Genomic DNA, 19,922 nt, shown 5'->3' with positions numbered 1-19,922 from the left:
CCTCTCTGTTTGTCTTCCTCTTCTCTCCTGTTTCCCTGAGCTTCTTTTTTCCTTTTGCCTGTAGCATCTTACTGCCCGTGGAGGGGACAGCTCTTCATCCGAGGCCAGCTCTTGTGCAGCATCGCCCTGCGGACCCCGTACAGCTCTACGATTCCAGCCCAGCTGTACGTAGCCTCTTTCTCTTCTTTCTGTGCAGTTAAGGGTGTGGGGGGGAGCATTACAGCTACTGTTGGTGTGCGTTTTGGGGTTGCCTGTGGGCCCTTAGCATGCAGGTCTGCTGCCAGCCTCTGGATATCTGTATACTAGCAAGAGCCAGCTTTATCTCTTCTGTCCCATCCTTTCCTTATAGTTGTACTAGGTCAGGCCCTGAGCTGCAGCAGGAAACCAGCACTTTGCTATATTAACTAGGCATATTTATTCCAAATCAATTATTCTTGCTTGGGCTTTTTCTCCTTGTGAGCAGGGGGCTTGGTGGTGATGCAGATAGAGTCAGCTGGTTGTGTTTACAAACCAGCACAATGGCAAATAAAGTATTGAAGTAACTAGTGTTCAAAAAAAAAAAGATTTAAAATCCTCAGCAGTCAGAAATCAGCTGGCGAGGAGCAATTTGAGACAGCCAATAACAGCCAGTAACAGAGACACCAATACCAGGATTTGGAGGTGTTTCCAAATAGGATCCTCAAATCAGCAAAATGTTAAGCCACTTCTCTGGCCTTCTCCAGAGCTGCGTTCTCTGATTTCATGGTGATAGAGTAACCTAGGGCTTCTGCTATCCTTAACCCTGAGAACTTTTTACACTTCCAATCTCATCCTCTATTGCTCTCTCCCCACAGGCCTCCCAACCTGGACATTAACCATGTCATGGGTTTATCCGACTTGAAGAAAAAGCTACCAGAAGCTGCATTTGGGAAAAGCAATTATGTTGAGAATGAAGGTGAGCAGAAAATCCGCCGACGGATGAGTAACAGCGTTCTGGTGTTGCACCATAGCAATTGCTGCAGTGGGTCAGAGCACAGGCCCACGTAGCCTCACGTCCTGTCTTGGATGGTGGCTGGTTGCAGATTGCAAGGAGAGAGCTCACAGCAGGATAGATAGGAAAGATTGTCCACGCTCAATATGGTCTCCCAGTGTGGCACAATCATCTTCCCAAAGCGAAGCCAACCCGTTCCTGTGATGGGACAGGGTGGGAGACGCTGCCTGTTGAGGTGTGCGTGGCGGAGCTGCGCAGGAAGACAGATTTCCTCTTCGTCACGCAAACTTGCTGCCAAGAAAGGTCGGACGTGGTGTCTCCCGCCTCCGGGCTGATGGGGGGTAGCCACCAGCCAAAGCCAAAAGTGGGGTGATTCGCTGCCTGCAGTAGCTATGTGGGTAGTCACTGGTGACCTGCTCGTCACTGCAAGAGGCTGACAGTGACTGCGGAAGACAGCATGAGAGAGAGAGGAGCGTGGAGAGCTGGGGGAGAGGCAGGGATTGCTCTGCAGTCAGCGAGATTAAAAGCATAGATTTGGGGAAGGGAGAGAACGGCTCTGCTGACCCCGTAGCCTATGTGCCTGTTGTCACCTGCTGTCTGTCCTGACCACTGTCAGGTAGGGAGGAGGATGCCTGTTCCTGTTTCTAGTTATGCTTTGGGGTTTGTACTGCTGATTGGTTTTTGGGAGGGAGTTCTGATGAGCCTGGCAGCTCTTAGCCCCAGGATGATAAGCTCCCAAAGGCTGTCAGTGGCTGTGTGCTGCAGCAGGTACGTGGTTACTCATGCTGGTGTTGCAGGTTGTGCACAGAGAGCCCTGGATGCTGTTTGCAGAACCCTCAAGGTGCATTTCCATGGCGTCTTGCACCAAAAAAAAAAAAAAAAAATGTGGGCTGCTGCAGTGCTGCCTTCCTGCTTTGCCGAGCCGGCCAGGGCGCTGATCCGGCCAGCTAACAGCAAGCCTGTTTGGGAGGATTAGCGTTCAGGTTGCAGTGCAGATCAATGTGACAGTGCCAGGGCAGGGGAGGAGGCCGGGGAAGTGGGGGAAGCCACGGCAGCACTTCATGAAGTTGCCGCGGAGCCACAGTCTCATGGTCGGCTGATGAGAGAGAGAGAGAGAGAAAATGCTCACTTGAGCAGAGGACTTTTGCTGTGAGGTTCAGGAGCAGACAAGATGAGTCCAAGGTCTTGCATTTGCTAAACTTCCTTGAGGATCAGTGTGTGGAACAGGGATGCTTCACAGCAGGGGAGAGTACGGCGTGTGAGGATGGGATATTTCAGTCTGAAAGGCTTCTGGTCTCCGTTGAAAGCACACAGCAACATCACGCAAATTGCTGTTGTTAGCTGCAGTGATGAGTTAGGAAACATCTCCCATGAACAGTGGGCTGAAGAGGAAACTCACTGAGATGTGAATTCATGTACCAGCTCAGGAAACCTTGATAACCATTGTTTTTAAAAACAGTTCTTCCACTCCTTCTCCCTGTTATGAGAGCACTTGTTCATTTAGCATTCATTTAAGAGTCACTACTTCAGCATCACATTCTCTCTGTTTTGTTTGCAGTGTGTTTTCAAGGCATTTACTTCAGTCTATATGAAGTGGAAATCTCAAACAAGGATCAACATAAAATGGATGAATTATTACAAAACCTAAAGGAAAAAGACTTGGTAAGTGTCCTTCTGGGAGGAAAGTCTTCTTTTAAGCGTTATTTAAATGGTCTGTTGAAACTTTTGAGAACGTCATTCACAGATTCTGAAGTAACACCCAAGTGGAACGAATTTCCCTGCTCTAAGTATTATTTTTATGCTTTATTATTCTCAAGCATAGGTTAGTTTTTCTGCATATAAACTGTTAGCTGGAGATCACCTGCTGCCAGCTGTGAATGGATCTAGGGTGAGAAAAATGGTACACTGAGCAGAAGGCTTTATACCAGGCGAGCCTCTTTGTGACTATGTTTAGGCCAGGGGAGACTATTACATTGAGTTGTCTTTATTAATGATTTTTCCCATTGACTGCAAACAGTATAGTCTACAAGGACTGCAGTGGGATTTTACTTATCAGGAAAGCAGAAGCCGAGCCCCACAGTGCTAGAATGATGATTGCTGAGCAAAAGATACCAGCTGTCACATGCCTACCTTTCTCCCTGGAGGGTGGCTGAAAAAGAGCACCCGCTCCGGCTTTTTCCAGCCCACTGGGGTCTTTCTGCTCCCCGCATGACCGTCACAGCTCCTGTTGACTCCAGGAGACAGACGTTGCCTCCAGAGGAGTGCAGCACCCGCGTCTGCGCTGAGATTTGTGGTTGGGTTGGATTTGGCTTTGCTGCCGCTGGTTGCTGTGTCAAGTCTGATGCTTCCCGTAAATCCAGAATTATAATTCATGGCTGCAAGCGTGCAGCTGGCTGGGCACCTCCTCCCCTCCGTATAAACTGGCAGCGATCCGTGAACTCCCCGGAAAAGCTGTTGCTGTGCAGCCCACCGGTGTGCAGCTTCCCACATCTGCAGCTGCTTAAGGATAGATCCTGCATCCCGCCAAGCCGCGGAGAGCCAAACTCCCTAGAGGAACCGAGGGAGATGAGATGGTTGAGTTGGGGCCGTAAGCAGTTTGGTTTTGAAAGCCGATGGGAGCATCGTTTCCCTAGAGTTTCCCAGCCCTCGTACGCACGTCGAGCTGGATTAAAACATCGCCCATGTTTCAGTGAGGAAGCAGTGTGCTTCTTCCCTCTCCTTGACATGCTCTTGAATGGCCAGTGGGTGAATGTGCTTTCACGGCAGCTCTCAAGAGTGCAAGTGAAAAGCCTTGAAAGGGAATATCCTTTCCCTTCCAGTGATGCCTCCACCAGGCACCACAGAGTGGAAGCGAAAGGATGCCTGGGGATACGGGGTTGCACCCATCTGAGTGCGAGGTGACTTCCCTCCGCTGTGTGTCAGCAGCTGTGGGTTTGATTTTCCTCCTTACGTTCCTGAAAGTTGACCTGTTGGTGAGAAACCACAGCTATTTCATTGAGCTGGATTTATGCAGGGGAAGTTTTGGCTTTTATCCTTTCTACTGTGCTGACTTGAGACAACTGAATCAGGGAGCTGCTGTACTGATTAGTGAATATTACGCTCAAATTGTTTGGTATTTCCAAAGTTGCTCTGCTGTCACTGGAAAACAAGGCTTGCTCTACCTGTGGCTGTGAGGAACAGACCAGTCCTCTGTCAGGTCCAAATGTGTCGGATGGGATCAGCTAAGTTCCACGGAACATTAGAAGCCTTAAAGTTATTCAATTTTTCCAAATTTCCTGAAAAGAGGTGTCTGCATGGAGGAAGGGGACCCAGATGAGTGCTGCCATGACGGGAAAAGCAACCCACACCAAGCTCTGAGATGAAGCATCGGAAAATACCCAAGCATAAGAAAAGCCTCAATAAGTGCACATGTCTTTTTAGACATGCAACCATCCAGCTTTGAGATGGAGCCACGGGAGCTTCGAACACTCAGCAGATGTTTTTTTCACGTATTTTTTGATGCTGCTGCTGCTAAAAGGAAGTTGCATAGATTGAACTTCAGCCAGGCTCATGGCTGGCACTGTTGGTTGTGTTTTGTCAGAGGCTGGTATCCTGCTTTACTTTTCCTGCTGGAAAAACCTTCCCCTTGTGGTGATGAGAGCTATTCCTGACTGAGGTGCTTGGGAGCTTCTGAACTGAAGGGACTAAAATTGTTAGCCTTGTTCATTAATTGCAACCAGTTTGACTAAGTATATATGTATTTTTAAGAAACAGATGAGAGGAATTTGGGTGCTGAATAACAACTTAAATGGACTGCCCCATCTCTGGGTTAATGGTCCCAGCTGACCCAACTGGCATGGACTGAATATTGTCCAGTAAGCTGCCCACTGACCTTCTCAGCAGGGAATAAGCTGCTGGTGTTGGTGCATGTTCGCCATCAATCGGTGCCTGTTAACAGTCATCCTGAGCAATATTAAATTTGCCTAGGAGGGAAGGGAGAGGTTGTTCTAACTTTGCATGTGTTTGTTCTAGGCAATCATCAAATATTTACAAGATCAAGGAGCTCTTATCCTCCTCACATCCGCTGCCTTAACACGAGACGATGGTAAGACTTGGCTACGTAGGAACCGAGACATGGGATGGACATCTCCTGGTCTGGTTTGGGAATGGAGGGTGGACACTCTCCGTCTAAAGAAAACCTTTCTTTTGCAGCATTCAACCCCGAGGAGCCTGTCAGCCTCCTGGCCCTGTTCCTGTTCACCTCGTCCCGGTCGGTGTGCCTGAGAGGTAGGGAGGTTCCCTTTGCTGGCTTCACTCGCTGTATTTTGAGTGCAGAATCCTCACCAGGAGGTCCTCGGAGATGCAGTCCTCCTGAAGAGCCAGTTTCTCCACTCGGCACCCCCTATAGCTTTCGTGCAAAGGGATTTCAAGGAGGTTGTTTAGCTGCAGGTGCTGAGCACCCTTTCGAGGGCTTGGAAGCGAGATCGGTACCACCTCTCTGCCTATTAAGCTGCCTTTTAAGCTGGTCTCAGTCAGGGTCCCCATGTCTCACCCTTTCACTGCGGACTTTTGCCCCTTTACAGGAAGTTGGTGCGGGTGCAAAATAATCCCTTTGCCCCCTCTCAGTCACTTTTCAGCAGCATCTGCTCCCTGAACTGACTCACGTGTGTGCACGGCCTGGCTTACGCCCCTGCAGTGCAGGGCAGCCGTGCTCGGGGGGCGAGACGACACAGTGTGCTCGCTGGGCCCTGCGCTGAGCCGACATGATTTGCTAAACCAGCAGGAAAATAGCCTGCCCTAAAAAAAAATAAGGGAATGATTTTCTGCTGAGATAACAAGTGAATTGGGCTCCGTGAAAGGTCACTGCTGGTGTAGGCAGGGGGAGGAGGAGGGATGGGGAAGGAACCTTGCTCCTCTTCGCGGCAGCCAGCGTTCGCAGGCTCGGCCGGGTTGCATAATTCACTTGGGGACACCTGGCCACCAGCTGGAGCCATGCGGACGTGGGTCCAGTTTCCTCTCTGCTGAATCAGCTGCGGGATCCATAGGTGCTGGCAGAGGGACTGTGACGACTGGTTGGGGTGCATGACGGGTGTTGTGGCGGGAAGCTGCGGTGCATTGCTGCCACGAAGGTGAGTCAAAGCTCTGGGGCCTGCAAGGTGACTCCAGGCGCTGTTTCGAGGCTGTTTGCATCCCCCGAACGTGCCTCTTCTCCTGCAGAGCAAACACCGAGGCACTGAATGAGAGCAAATACAGGATGTAGAGTTTGAACCTGCAGATCTCAAAATGACAAGTCCCAATGTCTGCTGCATTTGCTACATATATTCTCTGTTGACTTTACACTGCGTTGCCCACGTGGAAATATTCATATTACAATTCCCTCCTGCGCACGTAAAGAAGGTTGTCGCCCACTCTGCCCTGGACAGCTTCGTCAGCTCTCTTCTCCCCCAGAAGTACTTCTGGCCTTGCAAATCCCTGAGCAGCGTTAAAAATACAGGGGCCTTTTGCTCTGCGTAACTTCTGGCTTGCTTTCTGTTGAGTCATCCGAGGGACAAGCCAAGAGACCATTTATGCCAGCACACACTGGTATTTTAGTCCGCCTGTGTGTGTGCGTGTTGACTGGCGCTGTCTTGAAGCCGTACAGGACGTACGTGTCCTCCCCTCCCCGGAAGAGAAAATCAGCAGGAGAGCAGAGAGGACCCGCCAGCACATCTGGGCATGGATCGCTTTGGCTTCTCCATTTGACCTCTAACTGTAAACTCTCTTTTCCTTCTGGATCTGCAAAAGAATTGGGCTTGTAAGTCGGGTGAAGATGTGATGACGACTAGGCAGTGTGGGCTGCAGCTGTTGTAGAGGTCTGAATTCAAATTGGCTTTAAAGACTTCACTGCTGGTAGCTTGCGTTAGTGTGATAACTTCACTAACTGCTTTTCTAGACCTAGGAGAGAGGCAAGCACCTCTGGAGGCAGGTTGAAGATCCAAACTGTGTCTGCAGGGGCCTGGCACTCTCTGTTGAGCATAGGGGTTAGTAGGTCTTTGCTCTGATATCTGAATTAAGCCCCTGAAGTTGGGTGAGGTGAATACCAGGAAGGGGGAACACGTGTGGAGACCAGACTGGAGGAAGGATCTGGCCACCCAGATACCGAGATCCTGTGATGGGAGGAAAATACAGTCCAGATCACGGGGGTCTAGTGGTGCAAGGCTGAATGTGAGCGTGTGTGCTGGGGGAGAGGGGAAGAAGGCAAGGGAAGGAGCGCGGTGGAGACTGGAGAGAGCGCCGGCCACGAGGAGCACCCTGGGGCGAGCGCGGCGCCTTGGAAGCCCGTGCGGCCATCGGGAAGGTCTGGGGACACGCCGGCTGCGGCTAGTGCTGAGGTTAAGGAGGAAGCAAAGCTTGGGAAACGGGAAAGCAGCTGGCAGCGGTGGAAAGGGGCGAGGGGAGAGGACGACACTGAGCAAGCGCTCTGTGCCGGGCCGGGCCGGGCCAGGAGCTCGAGCGTTAGCGGCGTCCAGGTGTTTTCTCTCTGGGGCCAGTGGGACTCCTGCATGTGCCGTGTCGCCGCTGCTTGCGCGAACGGCGTTACCCCGGGGACTGTCCTGCTTCCAAGACCTCTTCTTGCTGCGATTATAAACCCCATCTGTGTGTTAGGGCTTCTCCTTTCCCTGAAGATGCAGCACAGCCGTGCTGAAAATGGATGCACATGAAGACAGCGGTGGCACCATGGAGGCACGAGAAGGGCGTGATGGACGGACACAGTTGGAAGTCGCTCGGCGCGGATTCGAAGCATGAGTAACGTTTCCCGCTTCGAAGCCAGTGGCCTCCGAAGCTGCTCCCTTCCCGCACAGACGTAGGAAACCCACCGTGTTCCCGAGCCAGCCGCTGCGGCGGGGAGCCAGCCCCCAGGAACACCTGGTCCTCGCTGCAACAGGGGTGTGCATTACGTGCCCCTGCAGCCAAAAAAACTGTCCAAGTCGGCGTGTAACGCATAGGTGGGTCAGGCCTGCGGGGGCGAGCAGGGAAGCCCTGCTGTTTTCAGCAGGATCGCTTCTCCAGCTCCGAACCTGGAGGCAAGGGTTCGTCCTCTTCGTTCATGCTGCCCCCGTCTCCGCTGCTTCGCTTGCGCTGCTTCCGCTCATGCTCGCAGCAGGTAGAGACGGAGCTGCTGGAAGCGGCGTCCGAGCAGGAATGTAAGCAAGAGGAATGACGTGAATTCGGTGACAGTCTAAATGCCCTGCCTGGCCGACCATAAAGTTGGACAAGTCAAAAAAAAATATATATGTATTTTCAGAGTTCTGACTCTCCTAAATGTTGGGCTTCTCTAGAAATGTCGGGGCGAGGGGACTAGACCGCTGTGTGTGAGATCTCGCCCTTTAATTTCTTGGAGAATGGGGCTGGCTGATAAAACAGCAGTCTTTCATCTTGGTTTCCTCCCCTTCTGACTCCCACATGCAGTTCTTCCGTACCTTCAGCAGTTACAAACATCCTTCAGATGAGGACGCTGCCCCTGGGCTGGTTGGCTTTTTGTAGGTTGGCTTGTCAGGCTTTTTCATGCTTTCGTTATTTTAGCATGCAGTGGTGAGGCGATTTGAGGAATTTAATCCTTTTCTTAACATGAGTAAAACTCTTTTCTTTTCCTTTCTCAGTTGACAAGCAAGATCCAAAAGCTGAAAGGAAGGATAGTGACATCTCTTTAAAAATAGCCTCAATTTTGCCTGGACTTCAGTATGCCATACAGAAAGCCACCAATTCTTCATGTGAAGACACAGTCAGTACCAGTGTACTTATCAAACGGCACTTCCAGGAGTTTGCAAAGTGTGGTCAAAATGCACAGCCCGTCTCTGACCAGAACAGCCGAGTTCCCGTTTCTTCTCTCCTGTCACCAGCCGAGGATGAATGTACTAATCCCTTTAGAAAATGCTCAGAGGAGTCTGTCTCGCAGCTGCAGCGTTATCTCTCCGATCCCAGCAGCTATACCCTGGAAATGTCGGCTGCCTTAGGATGTTTGGCCGGTGCCGTTCAGTCCCTTTGCGGCAACTCGGAGGCTGTTTGTGATGTGGACTTCTCTCTAGTTGCGCCACCAGATCCTATTCCTCCCAACACGGCAGCAGAAATAAAGGTGAAAAGTGAAACGTCAAAGCGCGCCGCAGGACTGAACCGGGGCGGCAAAGGCACCGCGGCAGACGGCAGCCCGGCCGGCACGCTGCGGGTGCAGCAGAGCAAGAGGAAATCCAGCCGAGCCATCGTGACCAGCACCAGGAAGAAATGGTCCCCCCTCAAGATGCAAATGCATCCTGTGGGGGACAGCGGCAGAAACAGGAAAGCAACCAAGAAGAAAAAAATCAACATCGCCTTCTCTTTCCCTAAAAAGCCGGGGCTCACGGCCAGTTCTGACGAGCCCATGCTCAAACTGGCCAATTTGCAATTTCCGCACAGAAGGAAAAGAGGTAAGTGCTGGCTTCCTCCTGCCTCTCCGGGTTATCCAGCGAGGTTGTTGAGAACCACATCGCCTTGCGTTGCTCCCAGTACCCGGGGCCAGCAGACACGGCCCGAGAGCATCTGCACTGCTCTGCGGGTGTCCGCGTGGTCGCTCCTTCAGCTGGGGAAGGAGACCGGGGCGATGAGAGGGGATCTCAGCGAAGGTGCCTGAAGCTCGGTGCGACGGTCCATGCCATCGCTGCCCTTTGCTGCGCAGGCAGCTCAGCCCGCTCACGGTTACTGCATCCCTTGTCCGAGGACTGTCAGCGTCTCAGGCAAGGAGTAGTTGCCCAAGCTGAGGTTGCTGCAGGTTGCCTAGATAACCAGCCACCCTCTGTGATCACATTCTGGCTTCCTGAAAGCCAACTTTTTTGCTGTGGCCTTGATGAAATGAGAGGTGTGAGACTGATCCCACCAAACTTACTCAGCTGAAAGCTGCTCTCTGGCTTGAGCTGCTCGTGCAAGGTGCCCTCAGTGGAATAAATTGTCCTTTGGAGGCTCCTTTCTCCCTTTTGAGGCTGAAGTAAGCCTGTCCTTTTTGTGCCTACTCCTGATTTGTAGACCCTCGAAGTAGGCTGAGATGAATCGCAACCTTGGTGATGAAACATGGCAAGAAAGGTCCAAAAAAGCCATGTGCCTGCAAAGGTAGCATCACACTCAACTGGCATTTGCGTGTTGGCGTTTGCACTCTGGCATTTGCACGTCTCGCCGGGAGCAGCGGCGGTGGCAGTGGCCGTGGGCTCTCACGCAGCGCCGGGGCGGTGCGGCGTCCGCCCGCTGTGGGCCCAAGGCGGCTCCGGTTCACAGTCTGTCGAGCTCTGCCCTGCAGCGTGCTGCCTCGCGCCCGGGCGTTGCTCTTGGTGCCGTTGCTGGTCCATCTGAGAGGTCCTTAGGTGCCTCTTGGAGAGGTAGATAAGTACCCTCAGGGCTCGAGCGTGCCAGGAGTTGGAGTGGAAATCCCTGGAGATCACATATTGTTGGTCAGCAAAGCAGGGTTTTAATGAGCTAAAGAAGTGATGTTTAATTTTTAATAAGCGCTTACTGATCACTTGCATCAATAATGAACCCACTTGAAGGTTCAGACGCGTAAATCAACAGTCACTGACAAATACTCTGCTATCGCCCTTCACAGCTCGAGCAGTCCTTCCACAGTCATAAACCTGTACCTTCGGTGGTTATTGCTTTTAAATTTAAACGTCTTCTGCCCCCTCCCTTTCCCCTGCCCCAGGTGCAGAGGTCCTGTCTGCAGAATTTGTGCACAAAACACAGTCTGAGCCTGGCCAGAAAGGAACCGCAGCTCCCAGCGATCCTGGCTTGGAAACAAAGAGACCAAAGATGCTGAAGAAACCAGATGCGAAGAAGGTTCCTAGTGCTCAGACAGCCACAAAGGCAGCGAAAAGCGGGGTGGTAACAAGTGTGGCCAACAGCCTGTCGAAGCCTCAAGCCAAAAAGCAAGCAGAAAGCGGTAAGAACGCTGTTCCCCACGGGAGTCTTTCTTTTAAAAGCAGAGCAGCCTGACGCCGTGCTCGAGTCACGACCAGGCTGTCCAAACAGCACGTTCGGCCGCAGCCAAGGAGCAGACAGGCCTTATGCCGGTCCGTGACGCAGGTCTGGACGGGGGTCTGGGTGCAGCTGCCCCATGGCGGGAGACACGAGGGCGACCGCGCACGTCCCCAGGACTGGAGGCACAAACTTTTGAGTTCTTTCTGAATCCTGCTGTTTGCATCCTTGGCAAACTGCTGGGATAGCTTAAACTGCTCGTTTGGAGCAGCTGAGTTTGGAAACGGTATTGAGGCAGCTCACGGCAGTGCGTTACCGCCTCGTAGCCGATATCTGCCTAGATTTTTAGCCCCTTACGTTATAAATCCAATGGTTTTTAAAAAGAGCGAACTGCTGCACCCCTCGCAGACTCTGGCAGAGTTAAAAGGCACCGTGGAAAGCCCTTGAGTGCAGCGTCTGCAGGTGCGGGCTGGGAGTCTGCTTTTAAACTGAGAACCGCTATTACGGTGCCAAAGTAAACGCTGGAACAGGCGAATCATTTCTTTGATAATTTGTCATGTTTTCTCACACTCGCGCTTTGATGTCCTTCACCAGACCTGTCTCGAGTCTTTCTTCCTCCCCCAGAAGGAGGAAGGCTTTGAAAGAAAGAGGAGGCTTTGAAAACTGGCTGGGCCGCCTCGGCCCCGCTTGCCCGTTCCCACTTGGTCTTTTCCTGCGGCGTGCCCTGAGACTTCCTGAAACGTGGCAGTGTTGGTCAGCCCGCGCGTGCCGGGCGCTGCTGCCCGCTGCCGCCGGCGCCGGCGGGTCCCAGAGCCGCTGCGGCGGGGGCGGAGGGTGCAGGATGGGCCCCGCTCTCCTCTGGGGTGGGGGGGGCGCAGAGATGTCTGTTCACAGCACCGTAGGTAAAAACCTGCTGGATGCCAAGATCTGCCAAAAATGCAGACTAGAAAGAGTGCTCAGAAGTGAGAAATAGGCGATTTAAATGGCAACTCTGCATTTCCCAAGGAAATTAAATGTAACACCTAGGTTTCATTTAAGCAGGTTCTGCTTGAAGAGGGTTTCTGCTGTTTTTTAGTATGAGGTATCAACCTTATTTAATAACTTCATATTGTTTTTATGAACATGGGCCCTGAGCCATGGCAAAGGGTGTTTTTAACACCAAAAACTAAATGAATACTTATTTTTTCTGCTCTGGCTGCCTTTTAGAGACCCCAGGATTTTGCACGTATTCTGCGGGACAGCTCAGGGGCAGGTTATGCTCTTGAGAGGACGTGTAAAGGGCAACATGAGAGCAGGGTGGCTTTTCTCTGTGTGAGAGGGCTTTTCTGTAACTATGAGGATTACCAAATGCACAGCACAGGTTTTTTCTGTGGTTAAGATTGCAAATATTCAGATGAAAAGAAAGTATAAAGCAAAGAAAAAAGATTAGAGAAATATTTAAAATATTTCCTGTTGTACTGGCATTTCCCTTTTCTGGCCAAATTACTCTGTGCACGGAGGTCAAGGAAATTTTGTTCACTCCGAGTCTTTTGCCTTTTATTTCTGAGAATAAACCCCATTCCTGAACTCTCTTGGATTCCATGTTTGAATCCTTCTGTAGCAGCCATGGCCCACATGACCGCAGAGTTTTGTTTTCAAATATGCAAAGTGCATGTTGGAGAAACACCTTTTTACTGCCAAACTGAGCCTGCTCAATGTGGAGGTAAGTGGGAGGCAGTGGATGCCACGGTGCCTGTTCGAAAATCGTACACGCGTTAGGAACGAACGCGGGCCTCGAAGCCGTTCTCGAGGCAGAGCCGAGGGGCCCTCGTTTATTCTCCCACTTTGCTTCTCTCTCGCAGCGCGGAAGGAGCCGTTCGCCGTCCTCCCAAGCGAAGCCCTTTGCAAAAGCCAAGGAGCAGCAAGCGAAACAGGTGAGCTTTACCCCGGCGGCGGCGCTGCTGAGGATATCGATCTGCAAGGAAACAGCTACGAGCCCCATGCCTTGAACCTGCTGGCTGATCTGGCCCTGGGTTCCTGTATTCCTCCGCTCATCCCCACGGATAGCGGTGCGGCCGCCCTGTCCTGCAGCCCGTCGAAGGAGCAGCGGAGCCATCGCAAGCTCAAGCCCTCGCGCATCGCTTGCGACCACGAATACCACCGGGTGGACAAGCTTGCCAAGGGCGGGAGCTCTCCTAGCAAGGTGTCACCTAACCATAAGCTTCCTTCTGCTGGAAAAACGGAATTAAAAAAAGACTCGGCCCCAACTCCCAGGGAGAAAAGCCCGGGGATTTCCAGCAAGAAGAACAGCCTGAGCCCTAACTCTGCAAAAACCCATGCGTTGCCTCCGAAAGAGGCTCCAGAGCCCGCCGAGGTGAACAAGCACTCCTTCATCTCCTCCGAGCACTCGTACGCCTCGCAGATGCCTGAGCACCCGAGGAAACAGATGCATCCCAGAGGAATCCCGTACCCTGGGCCGGCACCTGCCAGGAATGGGGCCAGGAACGTCCACGCAGGCCCACTGGTGGGGAAAGTCCTGCCGTTCCGCCACCAGCAAAGCAGCACCCACCACCCTGAGCGGCCCTTGGAGGCCGTGGCGGTGAGGCACCGCAGCGGTGCGCTCTGCCCCCGGCTGAAGGAGGACTTCGCCAAGTCGCACACGGTGAACAACTGCGGCGGGTCCGTGAGGGTGACGTGCCAGTGGGAGGCCGAGTACCTCTTCAATCTGGACAGCAGGTACACCAACGACGCCCTGGAGAAGACCGTCATCCGCGCCCTGCACGGGTAAGTCGGTCCGGAGGGCCGTCTGCGGGCGATTGCTTTGCAGGACGTCGGGAGCAGTTTCACAGGGGCTTTCTTTGCTCTTGCCTTTCCGCTTTGCTTTTACGCTGTACTGGTTTTTTTCCCCACACTTGGATGCCCAGCTTTGTTGTGTTAAAGCTGTGGAGCCTTCCGGTGGCGTGAACTCAAAGTCTTATTTGTGGTCACAAGTTTCTCTTGTTTTTTCAACAGATCAAAAACAACAAGTGGTCTGTGAACGCAGCTGAGCATTTACAGCCCCGCTGCGTTGAGGCTTAGTGCTGCAGGGAGCTGAGAGAGGAGTTAGCTTGTGCTGGTGAGCTGGAGGGAGGATGAGGATGTTTCAGGCTGTGTTTGCTTTCCCTTCCAGTCCCTGGGACTCCGATTTGCCCGACGACGTGGAAGAAATGAAGCTGATACTTCATATGTGGGTGGCTCTGTTCTACAGCAAACCCAGCAAACTCCTGAGCAGCACAAGGAAAGTGGTGGAGCACAGCAACCCCGAGAAGTACGTCTCGATAAACAGCACTGGGGACTTTTTTGAGTTGAGTGATGACAGCGAGGACTGTTTTGGGCTGGAGACGTGCCCTGCAGACTCACAGTCAGACCCTGACCCAACTCCCAGCAGCTTTCCGGAGCCCAGCGCACATTACCAAGGACCTTTCTGCCCAGAAAAGCGACCTGCAGACTCTCAGACGGACGCAGATAGCACTCATGGCGTTGTTGACAGTACAGTATCTTCTTCTTTAGGGGAGCTGCCCTACGAGGAGGAGCCGTCCTCCACGAGCTGTCCCGAAAGCCGTGCGCTCACAGAGCGTGCTGATGAGAGCAGCCTGGCTGTGGAAGACGCGTGGCCAGCGGTCGCTCCCGAGGAGCACGTGCACAGCGTCCCAGCCGTCCGGGCGGTAAGAGCTTAGGGTCTGCTTGATACAAGTCTGCGGAGGGCACGAGGCACTTTGTGCTTCCTGGAGCGGGTTTTCCCGTGATCGGTGGAGCAGACCCACCTGGGGGCTCGCTCAGAGCCCGGTAGAGTGGGTGCCCTGGCGGGACATGACGGTGTCCCCTAAAAGTTAGCTGCCCTGAGGGACTGTCCTACAGGCAAAGTCAGAGCCACCATGAAAAGGAAGTTTTTAGTCTTCGCTCCCAGTTTGGGCATCTTCTTGGATTGACCTGGCACCCCCGGGCTCTGGCGAAAGCCGCATCCATCCGTGTCTGAGGGAGCAGGGCCTCGCTGTGGATGCTCTCAGAGCGGGAGGAGGCAGAGCGACGACTTTCTGAGGACTCTGCAAACACGGGCGTCCTCGCTGCAGGGTCCGGAGGAGGCCAGTGACCAAGGAAACCCCCAATCACTGCAGATTCAGCTTGGCTTTATCTTTTAGCAATATCATTTATATTATAGCTAGCTATTATAGAAACCTCCCCCACCCCCGGGGCCAGGACTCTGCAGCCTGCCTGTGCCCTGTGGGCTGCTGCGCTTGCCTGCCCGCGGCCCAGCCGCCTCGGGGACGGGGCACAGCCTTTCCTTGGCCGGCTTGGGAGCCGAGGTCTGCAGGCTTGCAGAGGTTTCCCCCACGCGGATGGCAGGGCGCCGCTTTGCAATTTTTCCCCTGCCCTTACAATGTGATTAATTAATAGTACATTCTGGTTAGTTGTTTGTTAAAGAATTTTTATGGTTTCTACGGTCTACAGATGGTCAGGATTTAGGTAAAGTTGAAACGTAGGTAGCCACAGACATTTTTTCAGCCTGAATTCTCTGGATGGAAATAATTCCTTTAATACCTCTGCCCCGGGAACAAACGGGTGGCAGCTGTAGGACTGCAGCTTTTTCGCACAAGGCAAAAACTGTCCCAATGCTTTGAGCTGCCCTAGTGTGTGGAACAGGCAGGAGTGCTCTGGGAGGAGGCCTGGGATCTCCGTCCGGCGGTGCCGTTGTCACTCGCTCGGACAGGACAAGCCCAGCAGAGGTAAGAGGAGGCCGTCGCACAGATTACCTCTGGGCACCAGCTGGTGACTCCGGCGCAGTCCGGCCTATTTTTAAGACATTTCAGCTTGTAAACGAAGTAGAAGGTTTCAGAACGCTTCCCTCGCTGTCTGTGCCGGTCCTGGGGGTGGCAGTGAGAAAGGATGTCGTCTGGCTCGAGTAGGGTCAGGATTCATCCTGGACTTATTTTAGAGACTCATGTAAACTGGTCTCCCCCAGTGCCAGTACTCTGAAAGCCTGAAAATTTTAAATATCCATGGTCTCCTGCACTAGCTTTTCAATTCCCACATTTTCTTCCCATGAAGATTAACTCTGAGTTGTGTCGTTTCAGGAGGAGCCGCCCGGAGAGGGACTGCTGGACGCTACGATCGCCCCCGGCCCTGCAGACGAGCTGGGTGACGCCGGCAGCCCCCCAGCTGCGCCGGTCAGGGAAAACCCGCACGCTCGAGCCCTTAGTTTCAGCGGAGACCCCCGGAGCAGCGCGGCGTCTGCGCGGCGCGGACGCGGAGAGCAGCTGGAGAGCGGGTGCCCCGGCCCTCCCGGGGAAGGGGGCGGCGCGGGAGGCGTCGGGCGCTGCACGCGGGCCGGGGGAGGCAGCCGGGCTGCCAGCGGCAGGGCGCCACGTGCCTGCGGTTCGGCGCCTTTAGAAGCGAGTCCCAGGAGCGCAAAGCCGGACCGACCTGGCGGAGGAGGGGGGGAGTCGCAGGACTCCTCGGGACACCTGGAAAGAGAGGAGGAAGAGATGGAGAAGGTGAAAAAAGAGGAGGAAGATTCTGAATATGAAAACACGGTCCTGGGGCCTATGGATTTTGCGTTTTCTGGAGGCAGCCTTGCAGAAACGGAGCGTGAAGAGAGGGAGCTGACGCCGGTGAATTCAGCACCTCCCGCGGATGCTGCCGTTCCCGGAGGGGACCCCGTGCCCGGCCCCGCTGCCTTAGCGTCCCCCTGCCAGCGCGGGTCGATGCCAACGCTGTCGGCTGCAGCCGGTCCTGGTGAAACAGCCCCGAGCCCGCGCGCGTCGCCGGAGTCCCAGGAGGCTCCGGGCACCCCAGGTGCGGAGACGAACGGTGTCGATTCGATGCGCGAAGCCAGTCGATCTGACGCGGGGTCGCCCTGCGACGGCGGGTTGACGCCGAGTTTGTCGCCCGATCCAAGCCTTACCCGTGGGGCTGCGGCTGCAGGCAGCTCGGAAGAGGTGCGTGGGGCCGGTTCGGAGCCGAGCGACGCGGGTCGTGCGCCCTCTGCAGAAACGCAGGCGCCCGCTGAGAGCCGAGCTGCCGGCACAGCTCGCCTCGACGCCCCGGGCAGCCGGGGACGGCGCGGCGGGGGTTTTAGTGCTGATCTCGCTTCGCCGAGCACCGCTGGATCAAACGGAGGCGGGAGCAGCTTGCCAGCGGCTCGACAGCGCGGCGGCTCTTCCGCCGGCCGGGCAGACGTGCAGGGCAGAGCCCCAGCAGCAGGCGACGGCCGCGGCTTCGCCTCCACCTTGGGAGGCGCCGCGAGGTCCCCCGGGGGCGACGAAACGAACCCGGCGGCGAGAGGGGCCGCGTCTGCCGTGGGAGAGCCCCGGGACGAGGCGCCAGCCCGCCGGCGGGAGAGGAGCTTCGCAAGCGGGTGGTGCCCTCCTGCCCGCGCCGGCTCGGCTCCTGCTGCCCCCGCGCAGGAGCCGGTGCGCCGCGGCGGGGACGCAGAGCCCCGCGGGCGCGTGTCGGCGCCAAGCGAGCCGAGGCCGGTCCTTGGCCCGCCCGGGAAGCCCCGCGATCGAGCGGACGCTGCGGGCGCGAGCGCGGCGGCCGCAGGCTTGGCAGCCCCCGCCGCCAGCTCCCTCCAGCCCGGACAAGCGGAAAAAGGCGCGGAGCCGTGCGCCGGGGAGCCGCCAGGGAGCTCTCCCGGCTCAGCACTGCCGCCTCCTCCTCAGCACGGCCGCAAGGCAGCTCCGCGCAGCCCCGAGCCGGGCTCGGTCCCCAGAGCGCCGAGGGAGACGCGCTGCCCCGCGGCAGGTCCGGCCCCAGCCCCGGATGGCGCTCCAAGGTCTTGCTACGTGGCCCAGCTGCAACCCAGCGCCCGTGCGGGGTGCGAGAGCCCTGGGGGCCCCGCGGACGCGGCGGGGAGCTGCGAGGAGGGCCCTGACCTGCGCGAGGAGGTGGGCGGAGGAGGCAGCCTCTCTCCTCGCAGCCCGGCGGCGTCCGTGCCGCTGGGGGAGCTCGGCGCCGCCCAGCACCACGGCGAGTTTGGGCCGGAGGAGTCCGGCGCGTTTGCTGCTCCGTGCCGTGCCGTCTCGGAGCAGGGAGAGGGAGAAATGCCCCTTCCAGCATCGCTGCTGTGCGCACGCCGGGAGCCCGGGCAGAGCCCGGAGCTCAGCAACGCCGGAGACGTTTCAGATGTGCCACCGAGGGCAAAGCAGGTCCCCAGCGGAGAGGGACGTGGGGGGTTGACCCGCGAGAACCTGCTGTACGGGTCTTCCGGCAGCAACGCGGACCAGGAGCGTTTTGGAGGGACCGTCCGCCCCCCGCTTAAATCCAGGGGTTCCTCCAGCACGAAATCCACGGACGCCGCCGGCACCGGGACCGACTGCGACTCCTCCTCGGTGAGCTCGGAGCAGACGGACGGGCGCAGCGAGGGCTGGAGCTCCCCGGGAGCGGAGGAGGGCTGGTGGCCGGCTGAGCCCGGCGCGCCGCACGGCGGCCGGCCCCGCGGGCTGGGGGACGGCGGGCGGCCCGTGCCGCCGTACGTCAGCATTACGGACAGCCGGGGGACGCCCAGGGATTACCTGAACTTCAGCGTCACCAGAAAATGCCGGGACGAGGCGGGGAGGTCGCAGCGGAGATGCAGCCGTGACGCGGGGCCGCCGCGTTTGCCCGGGTCACCGGTGGGGACGTGGAGGGGTTTCGAGGAGCTCACCCAGGACACGCTGGACTTGGAGTGCCTCCGTTTCCATTATAAGCTAAAACAGATCCTGAGGAGCAGGGAATCGCCCCCTCCTCCCTCCGAGAGCGCCTGCGCGGCGGCCGCCCCTCCGCAGGCCGCGGCCGAGCCGCGGCCACCCGCCGGCGCCGCGCTCGCCCCGCGCACCAGGAGCCCTTTGCAGGTGACGCTGCTGCCGCCCTCGGCCGCGAGGCCGGGCGGCCCCGGGCGGCGCGGCGCGGCGCGGCGCGACGGCCTCGGCGGCGCGAGCCGCCCCCGCTCCGCCCCCGTCCACCTCCGCAAGCTCAGATACGACGAGGAGCTGAAGGACTCGCGGGGCGACATCGCCGTCATCCTCGACGAGTACGCCGGCTTCGAGCGGGTGATGCTGAGCCGGCTCGGGGCGGGCGCGGGGCCCGGCGCGGCGCCCGGGGAGCCCGCCGGCGAGCCCCGGCGGCGCCCGGCCGCCTTCGAGGAGCTGATCGCCGACCTGTGCGGCACGCTGAGCTTCCGGCTGCGCCGCGTGGCCGAGGAGGCCTGCGCCCGCGCCGGCTCCTTCTACCTGGTGGAGACGGGCGAGGACCTTTTCTTCGCGAGGGCCAAGGTAAGGGCCGGTCCCGCCGGCCGGGACGCGGGCACGCGGCTGGGAAGCGTGAGCCCGGCCGCTCCGCTACCGTCTCCCTCGCGTGTCCGGCTCCCGGACGGAGGGGTCGGCGCGAGCCCAGGACCGCGTGTCCGCACGGACGACCGTGCCGCAGGAAACCCCGCGGGAGCCAGGCGGCCCGCACGGGGCCGAGCGGCTCGGCGCTGCGCCCCGCTTTCGGCCAAGCCCGACGTGCCTTCCGCAGCTTGCTCGTGGCCGCGGGTCGGCACCCGTTTTACGCCGTCTCGCGCTCCTACTGCCCCGGCTTGGCCGAAAGCCCTGTGCGGGGCCACCACTGGTTTGGATGCACACGGAGGCAGCTCGTGGGGCTCGGACGCTGGGCTCCGGTTTCCCCGTTGGGCTCATCCTGCCCGACTTCAGGCTTTTACCCGGTACCCAGCAAAGGGCCCAGCTCTTCCCACGAGACTCAACCCACCGAGGAGCTAACCCCCCTGGGGGAGCATCCGATCTCAATGCGCACGCTCTGCCTTACCGGAAGCGTGTTTGAAAAGCTTGGAGAAAAACCTACCCAGTGAGACCTAAACACACCAAAAAGTGGGTGGTTTTTTTCTGGCCGAGCGAACGGAGGTCCGTTGCGATAAGTCGCAGCTCCCGCTCTCCGCGGGGGATTGCAGCCCGCTTGCGAAATCGCGGAGCTGTTCTCCGCGCAAAGGCGCCTGCCTGCTGCAGCGCTC

The 19,922-nt window shown here is 56.7% G+C and overlaps 1 protein-coding gene across 1 annotated transcript in view; it reads left to right on the top strand.

The window, feature by feature from the left end:
- TASOR2 (transcription activation suppressor family member 2) overlaps window positions 1-19,922 on the top strand; it is a 37,680-nt gene that overhangs the window by 14,347 nt on the left and 3,411 nt on the right. The window contains exons 9-18 of the mRNA XM_062579065.1: window positions 65-164; window positions 834-934; window positions 2,529-2,632; window positions 4,982-5,054; window positions 5,162-5,236; window positions 8,590-9,390; window positions 10,650-10,886; window positions 12,763-13,684; window positions 14,070-14,604; window positions 16,012-19,188. Of these exons, the coding sequence (XP_062435049.1) occupies window positions 65-164; window positions 834-934; window positions 2,529-2,632; window positions 4,982-5,054; window positions 5,162-5,236; window positions 8,590-9,390; window positions 10,650-10,886; window positions 12,763-13,684; window positions 14,070-14,604; window positions 16,012-19,188 (6,125 nt within the window). The remainder of the gene's footprint in view (window positions 1-64; window positions 165-833; window positions 935-2,528; window positions 2,633-4,981; window positions 5,055-5,161; window positions 5,237-8,589; window positions 9,391-10,649; window positions 10,887-12,762; window positions 13,685-14,069; window positions 14,605-16,011; window positions 19,189-19,922) is intronic.

The sequence above is a fragment of the Rhea pennata genome, chromosome 1 (genome assembly GCF_028389875.1).
Source record: "Rhea pennata isolate bPtePen1 chromosome 1, bPtePen1.pri, whole genome shotgun sequence".
In the NCBI taxonomy this organism is placed as follows: Eukaryota; Metazoa; Chordata; class Aves; order Rheiformes; family Rheidae; genus Rhea; species Rhea pennata.
The sequence above is the reverse complement of the archived record's forward strand: the minus strand, read 5'-3'. Positions and strand labels throughout refer to the sequence as shown.